At 42.8% G+C, this 9,240-nt stretch overlaps 1 protein-coding gene across 1 annotated transcript; it reads right to left on the reverse strand.

Annotated features, from left to right (window-relative positions):
* Positions 1-928: 928 nt before the first annotated feature.
* LOC139281526 (amphoterin-induced protein 2-like) lies at positions 929-2,554 on the reverse strand. The gene has a single exon (XM_070901695.1). It carries the CDS (start codon positions 2,480-2,482, stop codon positions 929-931), a length of 1,554 nt encoding a protein of 517 aa, XP_070757796.1. The 5' UTR covers positions 2,483-2,554.
* Between the last annotated feature and the right edge of the window lie 6,686 nt (positions 2,555-9,240).

Consider the following 9,240-nt stretch of genomic DNA (forward strand, 5'->3'; position numbering starts at 1 on the left):
CAATTTTACTAATGCTACAGTGGGATGCAAAGACCCGGCATCTTCAAACTGACATAGTCGAAATCTGCCAGTTCTGCTTTAAGTTAAAACTCAGCCATTAATTAAACCACGTGTCGCCCATTAGTGTAATATTAGAAGTGCTTTTAAATGTTTGTAGAAAAGTTTCATTTATACTCTACACAGTATAAATTTAGGCTCCTAGCCAATGTGTGTCTAGCAGTGAGGAGATAAATAATTCTGTACATGTCTACTGTCAACAACCTGACTCGAATAGTAGTCTGTTCATTGAAATTTTAAAGAAAAATGTAACTTGTGGCAAAGGTCTCAGAAAAATTGAATGCAGCAACATTTGTGTGGCAGAGATTGATCATTTTACATAGCTTCATTGGTTATTAGAGCAACATTAGCATTGCATATTCAGTGCCGGTGTATATGAAGCGGGTGCAAGACCATTAATGAGGGTTTATTTTACTCGTGGTTTCTAAGGATTTAGTGAAACATCACCAGGCTTACTCAGTAGCAACGAGTCCTTTCAAAAGGGCTATGTCAACTTGAAAGAAAAAGACTTGTAAGCATGCAGCATAGTCATTGCTGTAAACCAGCTTCATCACAGCATCTCACCTGCATGTCAAGTTGATGGTTTATTTTTGGATTTTAACTTATGACAAGCAAAACTGCCAGGATAATGTGCGTAGTTGAGCAGACAGAGAAGGTTCTTCCGCAGTTGCAGACATTGAGTAGATTTGTAAAACTCCTCTCCCAAGGTGACATAGCCCTGTTAACTTTCCAGATCGCAGAATTTCTCTTCACATTTCCACAAACAAGGAGATTTGTCATCAATGCCAACATTAGGTGGTGACAGGTCATCTCGCTGTGAATAATAGGCAGTAAGCGAGCTTCTGACAAAGCCACGTCCATGATCTGCGGATTACGTCGCGATAAGATTATCTGAGAACACAGAACTGATCGAGTCGACATCTGCTTTCCCTCTGTTGGCTCTCAGGATCTTTTCAGCAATGGTGTGGCTGGTGGGGGGCAGTTTAATTTTCCCATTCTGACCCTTTAGCGGCTCTTTGACAGGCTCCAGGAAGACCACCCGCTTGCAAGTGCTGGCTTTGCCTTCTGCGCCCGCCTCGTGTGAGGGAGTGGTGCTCAGGATGGACGAGTGGGCGCTGTTTCCATTGGGCTTTCTGTGCTTCTGCTTGGCTTTGCACCAGCAGCGGCAAGGTGTCAAATAAAGATAAATCAAGACCAAAATAATGCTGGCTAAGCAGGCCGAGAGGGTGGTAAAGGCCGTGTTGAAGCTTTGTGAATGGTGCCTGCTTTGCGTAAAATTGTGCACCTTCAGCATCAAGTCTATCGTCTCGTTCAGCATTCGCCTGCTATTAATTGCTATGCAGGAGTAGATCCCCGCATCCTCAGGTTGGACCTGTTGAATCTCCAGGCTTCCATTCAATAACACCCGCACACCCTGGTCTTGAATGCCTGGCTGCAATGTATCATTCTTGGGCGTGATCCAGAGGACATTGGTGTTCGCGTCCAGTATCTTGCTGTCGCAGTTTATTACGAGCTTTTCCCCCACGTGAGCCTCATAAATCAGTCCCGAGGCGTGAAAAGAGCCATTGAGAGGACTGTTGGAACAATTCAAAAGGTCATCGTGGATCAGCAAAACACTAACACTTCTCTTGGAGTCGAGCTGAAAAAAACATCGATACTCATCTTTAAAATCCACCGCAGACCGAAACTGCCTGTTGTACCAATAGGTGACCATTGTGTAGAAAGAGCAATCACAGGTAAATGGGTTTGCATGCAGGTACAGACTACTTTGTAGCCTAACTGACAGTGTGCTTAACTGCAGGACTGGGACAGAAGTCAATTTATTGAAGGACAGATCCAATAGTTCGAGCAGCGGAAGCTTCGACTTTCCTTTATATAACTGCAAGGGAAAGCGTGAGAGCAGGTTCTGACTGAGATACAACTTATGAAGTTTGTTCAAACCTTCAAATGCTGCAGTGCTAATGTGCGTCACTTGATTGTTGTAAAGAAGCAGAGTCTCCAGGGAATTCAAGCCTTGAAACGACGAGTTGTCCAATGTCCTCAGCTTGTTGGAGGACAGGTCTAGATATCTCAGTTGTGGGGTGGAACCAAAGGCCCCTCGGGAGAGGAGGTTAATACTGTTGTGATTGAGAATGAGGGTTTTCAGTCTGTCAAAAATGGCTGGAGCCCAGTTGGAACCAAGTAGGCTGATCTTGTTATAGCTAACATCCAAGCTGGTCGCGACTTTATGTAGCGTCCTTGGCACAGTGGTTAGGTTTTTATTGGTGCAAGTAATGATATCACTGGCACAGATGCAGGCAGGAGGGCAGATTACGGAGGCCTCGCCTGCCAAACAGGCACAAAGCAGGAGCAGCACACATCTTTGGGATTTCGAGGTGAGACCTCTGAGAACGGAGGAGAAGGCTGGGTGGTGTGAGCACATCATGGTCGTCTCTCAACCGTCTTCCAGTGGTACTTGCCGTAGGGTGTACATGGAGCCAATCCCGCAGGACTGAGAGTGACACTGGGGAAAAACAAACATCACCAAGTTCATCCCAGGTACAATAAACTGAAACAATCAAGCAGAGTAAAATTAGTAGAGCGTCTGTTTTGTCTATTTACCAAATAAACGACGGCATTTTCTTGCGCAAATCGGCTGAATCACTGTAAATTATTAAAATTTCATAAATCTAGTTTTTATGAAATTCATCTTCCAGGTAACTCCTGACGCAGCAGGTCGATGGCCACTGTTTTAACACGGCATGTATATCCTTGTTCATATTAATCTTTATACTTTAGCTCTTAAAAATGGTCAACGTAATTACTTTTAACACTTTGGCCAAATTTGAACTCACTAAGGATAGAGTTAAAACACTAAGGAAAGGGTTGCTAAAATTTTGCATAATTGCTTGCAATGATAACAACAGAAAAGAAAGTTAGGGAAATAGTGTAAAATCACATTGAACACATAGGATAAAATATCTACCTTAAATCTGAAGAAAAACGAGAGCTGGCTGAAAGGTGCCGATGTTGGTTGATTGCAGATCATAGAAATTTAATGTTTGAAACCAGGACCGTGTCTCCTGCTGCTGTTAGGAGCTGCCCGTTGGTCTCTTTCTCTCCTATTTTCTGAACTTTCGGAGTACAGAGGCAGAGTTGACTCTGTTTGGATCCCGTCTCTCTCGTATTCCATTTTGCAACAGACTGCTGTGTGCAACACCAATGAGACAAATGAAGAGCCAGCAAGTGACGACTGTCATCAGTTAATCCAGATTGGCTGAACACATCAGGGTGGGAACCTGTCAAAGATTACAGATGCAGATAGAAAGAGGGTGGGGAGGAGTCGCCGGTCATCACATTATGTTGATAGGCAGAAAGTACCGGAGCACTAACCCCTTTCATGTTTACCGTTTCATGCTGAATTTCCGCAGGGTTTGATTTCGACGCTGGCTCCCTTTAGACAATGTTGCAAGCTGCCTCATGCAGCAGCAACAGAGCTGGTATAAGTAGGCTTGAGACTGGCTTCTTTCGGCACAGAGAATGCTCACGTAACCAGCAGCAAGTGCTTCAGAGTGATCGCAGGAGGTTCCTGTCTGTCAGAAATCAGTGTAAGGGACTAATTAACATGCTACGTGCCATCCCTTGGTCACAGCAACCAGCTCTTGTTGCTAAGATTCCGAACTGTCATCTGCAGGAAGTATAAGGTTTCACTAAATGAAAAGCATTCGGAAAAAAATCTGATCTCTTTCTCTTCGCATCATTGGTAATGAATGACTTAATTGGCAAACGCCAGATATTTAAAATGCTGCAGGTTGGCTTTGAAAAAAAAAAGGTCAGGTTGCTTGCTAGTGTCTATCTGTACTTAAAGCAACATAAGCTGAAAAAGGTTGGCAATGTTTCAGTTTCTCCACTGTTAATACTGCAGTCGGCTGTGAGACTTATAAAGTATACATACTGACATTAAATAGGAGGAAATGACAATGCAATAGGCAAAGTCATTTATTTTAACTGTCTCTGTAAGTCACTCAAATATTTATGTCTCTTTCAATATAGTTTCCATATTCAATTATCCAACCTAAGTTTCTATTTTTGTAACAGCAATTTAAAAAAAATGCTTTATTGAATGATTATTCTGTGGAATATTGTGTTCATATGATTTTGTAATGAAAGCAATCCCTATGAATTTTGAGAGTACAATATCCGAGTAATGTAAAGGAACGAATGTATGATATTCAGATTAAGAATATATATTTTAAAATAAATATGAAGATTCAACAGCATTCAGATGCTAGATATTGAACCAGGACAGTTTGTTTTACCTCTGGAACACTTCCTAGATCATAATTAAACTTTCCCTTAGCTTATAATATTTGTCCATGTATTTCTTTGATGCTTTTCCTCTTTGCACACTTTATTTCTCTGCTGAATCTATCTTCCATTTGTTTGTCTTTCTTCCTCTGGTAATTCTTTACTTATCTCTGTATCTTTCTTTTTGTTTCCCTTACATTCCTCTTTCTGCTGCTTGTGTTGATTTTAACTTTCCTGCCAATTTCTCTCTCTCTCTCTTTCCTTTATCCTTTTTGCCTTTCTCTTGCTTATCGATCAGCTATCTCTCCTGGTCTCTGTCCCTGTGCTATTTTTCTCTGCCTTTTCCTCCCTGTTTTCTGCCTCTGCCTTTGTGTTTTCTCCATTTCTCTCCATGTTTGTGCTTACCACCTCCTCGTTTTTAATGCACTCTCTTTATTTGTTTGCCTGCGGTTGTGGCCTCCCTTAGGAGGTCAGCTCTCGTCGCTGACATGGCCTCCTTTTGTGGTCCTTCTGACCAACACTCATTGCCACCAAAACCCTTGAGATGCTCACAGGCTCCTGATGACCATTTCCACAGTCAGCAGGTAAAGAGGAACTCAAAATCTCTCTTTCGGATGAGACATTAAACCGTGGCCCCCATCTGCCAGCTCAGGTGGACGTAAAAGATTCTATGGCACTATTTCGAAGAAGAGCAGGGGAGTTCTCCCCAGTGTGCTGACCAATAGTTACCACTCAACAAACATCACTAAAAAACAGATTATCTGGTCACTGTCACATTGCTGCTTGTGGGAGCTTGCTGTACGCAAGTTGACTGTTGCGGTTCCTATATTACAACAGGGACTACACTTCAATAGTACTTCTTTAGCTGTAAAGTGCTCTGGGATGTCATGAGGTTGTGAAAGGCGCTATATAAATACAAATCTTTCTTTCTGTAGATTATATTAGGATATGGACCCTTAACAACAGTCAGATTTTATGTTTTTCTTTTAGATTTGCTGCGTTTTGCTTTGTTCCCAATGTTTAATTCACTGCCATTTCACTTTCTGAAATGCCAACCTTAAAGAAGTATAACTCCTTCCTTTGATGTGATTTCCATTTTTCTCTTTTCCCATGTTCGCCTCCATTGCTGTCTCTTTCCCTTCTTGATTTTAATCATAGATTTATTAAGACACACTTTCACAGCACCTTGTCCCTTGCTCTGACTCATTCTACATGTACGCAGCTGACATTTCACCCTTCCTGTTTCGTGTCCACCTACCGCCAGTATGTCCGTGATATTCAATAGGGTGCTCTTGCTGATTCATCGAATCCACCGTGCGCCATTGCAAGCATGCTCTCGACCTTTCTCTTCAGAAGCATCTACTCGCGTTACTTCAGAGCTGTTCAGCTCCCAGTTCTGACTTGTTCTCTCTAGGAAGCTGAGTGCTAAATAAGTAAGGAAGTCATACTGTTTTCAATGTTATTCCCCAGGTAATTGTTTTATTTAAGTAAGATTTTGTGCACAGTGATTTAAAACATATATATTATATTATATGTATACAATATATATAGTCTGACAAAATGGAACTGTTTTTACTATATGGAGACTAGTAATTATATCAAAGTATAATAATTTGTTGACATTCATACCAATATACATCAACAATTCTAAGACCTGTTGCAGGCCAACATTGCTGTTGCTGTTAAACTATGCTACAGGTTTTTACAATGTGTTTCACTATTCCTTATGGTCAGTCCCAAAGCACCAGCTTGATAAGGCAATCTACTGTATGTTGCTACGGCAATAATCACAACCAGGCCTCACAGCAAAATAAACTAATGCTATGAGGTTTTGAAATCCATGTAGTAAGCTAATTCCTTCAGCGTCGCTGGGTCAAAATCCTGGAACTCCCTCCCTTACAGCACTGTGGGAGTACATTCACCACACCGACTGCAGCGGTTCACGGTGACGGCTCACCACCACCTTCTTGAGGGCAATTAGGGATGAGCAATAATTGCTGGCCTTGCCAATGACACTCACATCCCTGAAACAAATAGAAAAAAATGCATATGCAAAGGAAACTTCTCAAATGAAACACCAAACCAAAGTAGCGCAGAACAAAATCCGACTAGATCAAGGTGTACTTCAGATATTGGGGTAGATTTTAAATTGCCACCCGAGTGTAGATTGACCGCTCATTATAGAAACTGCCTCATTTTTATTACTATCTTAAATCAGTTCTATTCAAATTTCAGTTGACTTGGTTTCTATTTACATTGGTTTGATTTCTGTAATGGGCAGTCAATCCACAACAGTTTTATACTCTGACGGCAAGCTGGAAATCCAGCCTATTGTCTGTAATCCCCAAACTAGAATAACTGTTGCATTAAATGTATTTCAGCTTTTATCGAATGATTTTCCTCGGCTGTGTGACCATTCTGCATGTGTGAGCCTGGGCAGTCAATGTTGGCAGGCTATTTGATTGAGGATGGAGGTCATAGCTGAGTGTTATCCTGTCCTCAGATGCATTTTGTAGAAGGATAACGATTAGAAGTGGAACTCCAGCTGTTTGTCTTTCTAGTTGATTTCCTTCAGCTGTCGGCCATGGCTCAGTGGGTAGCACCCTTGCCTCGGAGTCAGACGGTTGTGGGTTCAAGTCCCCACTCCAGAGATTTGAGCACAAAAATCTAGGCTGACACTCCAGTGCAGTACTGTGCTGCTTTCTGTTGTCTGCCGAGGTGCCGTCTTTTGGATGAGATGTAAAACCGAGACCCCGTCTACCCTCTGGATGTAAAAGATTCCATGGCACTATTATAAAGATGAATAGTGGAGTTATCCCGGTGCCCCGGCCAATAATTATCCTTCAACCAACATCATTTAAAAAAACAGATTATCTGGTCATTATCACATTGCTGTTTGTGGGAGCTTGCTGTGTGCAAATTGGCTGCCGCGTTTCCTACATCACACTTCAAAAGTACTTAATTGGCTGTAAAGTGCTTTGGGACATCTGGTCATGAAAGGTGCTATTATAAATGCAAGATTTTTTTCTTTTTCGTTTCCTCTCTTGCCCTGAAGGTCAATTTTTCTCCCCCACTGGTCAAACAGGGATCAATTAACTTAGCATAGACTAAGGGGCTAGAAATTGAGTTTGGCTCGTTTTGGGGTGCATAGCAATGGCATGTGTCCCAAGCTAAGGAGAGCAACATGTATTGGTTTTACCATCATGTTTGGTGAGGTCTTCGTAGATTGTAACACATTTTCTAACTAAAATTGTCAGAATTGTTTCAGTTTAACCTTGTGGTCATTTGTGATAAATTACACATTTTATTTTTCTTTAAGAAAGTGAGGTTGTATTTAGTTTGTGCAAAGATAACCAGGAAGAAGCTTTATAATTTTTTTTCAAGAATGATTAGAGAATAGTTACCCAGAGCATTGCAGAAGGTAATCAATTTCCTTTCCTAGTTGGTTATTAGCTGGGTTCATGTTTCAAAATTGATGCGACTGATTTCACTGACGACAATGTTTCAGCTGCTGTGTTCCAAGATCCAGCTAATGAATGATTTATTGGTGCTTATGGAGACCTGGAGGGCAGACCAAGCGTTGCAGGCATTCAGCATCTCAGGGTCATCAAGGCACGCCAGATTAGCTGTGAGGCACTGTCTGTAAACGGCTCTCTTAGCTGGGCCTTTAAGTGCCCCGGCATTAACTTTTTTTGCGGCACTGCTTCTGCTATCCCCTCTGCTTTGGAGCTATATTTATATTGATGACGGATAAGGCAATGGTCCATCCAGCAGTCGTCAGCTTCTATGATGGCGCGGGTGATGCGCACATCCTTGCGATCCCTGGCTCGGATGATGCCATAGTCGAGCAGGTGCCAGTGTTTGGAGTGAGGGTGTTGCCAGGATGCCTTGTATTTGTCCCTCTGGCAGAACAGAGTATTGGTGATGAAGAGTTCATGTTCTGGACATTTTGTCAGGAGTAGGGTATTGCCGGAATTGGCTTTCTCCACCTCCTCTCTGCCAATCACGCCTCCCCAGAGGGCTGCGTCTTTGCCGACCCTGGCATTAAAGTCACCTAGGAGGATCAATTTGTCGCCTGTGGGGATGCGGGACAGGAATGTCTCGAGGTTGGAATAAAACTCTCTTTAACCTCATCCATTGCATTGAGTGTTGGGGCATACGTACTGATGACTGTGGCGCATTGGTTCCGGGATAGGATAAGACGAAGAGTCATGAGTGTTCATTAACCTTGTAGGGAGAGTCTTTGAGGCAGTCGACCAGCTCATCTTTGATGGCGAAGCCGTCTCCATGAAGGCGACGTTCTTCCTCTGGTTTTCCTTTCCAGAAAAAGGTGTAACCTTCACCATGTTCCTTGAGCTGGCCTTCCCCTGCCCGCTGGGTCTGGCTTAGGGCGGCAATGTCAATGTCAAAACGTCTATGCTGCCGGGCAACTATGGCGGTGCGGCATTCTGGCCTGTTGCTATTGGAATTGTCCATGAGGGTCTTGACGTTCCAGGTCCCGAACTTCATATTAGCGAAGTGGAAAATGTCTGTGCGTGAGTTGTTTTAACTGCTGTACACCGGCAACCACACGGGCTTAGCTGAGCAAGGTCTTGGTCCAGTGGCAATGGAGTCCAAGATGACTGGAGACCAGGCACTGCTTATTGCCTACGATGAAGTGTTGGCCGCAAGCTCGGCGCCGAGTAGCGCCATTGATGGTAGACGGCCCGAGGCTAGGTTGGGGGACAGGCATTGGGAAGGTCAACTGTCCAATGGGGTTTCGAGGGACGTTTTGGAAAGTTTCTTCCAAACTTAAAAATTTCCCCAAAGTTTTTCAAGTTGTTTTCAAAGTTTGAGTTTAAAAATATTTCTGAATTATTTAAAAAAATGTTACACAGGTTATGTTGTGTTCCTAAC

The sequence above is a fragment of the Pristiophorus japonicus genome, chromosome 15, assembly GCF_044704955.1.
Source record: "Pristiophorus japonicus isolate sPriJap1 chromosome 15, sPriJap1.hap1, whole genome shotgun sequence".
Lineage (NCBI taxonomy): Eukaryota > Metazoa > Chordata > Chondrichthyes > Pristiophoridae > Pristiophorus > Pristiophorus japonicus.

What these genes read in the sequence shown, in the direction of transcription:
- LOC139281526 (XM_070901695.1), bottom strand. Translation starts at nt 2,482, where the DNA reads ATGATGTGCTCACACCACCCAGCCTTCTCCTCCGTTCTCAGAGGTCTC.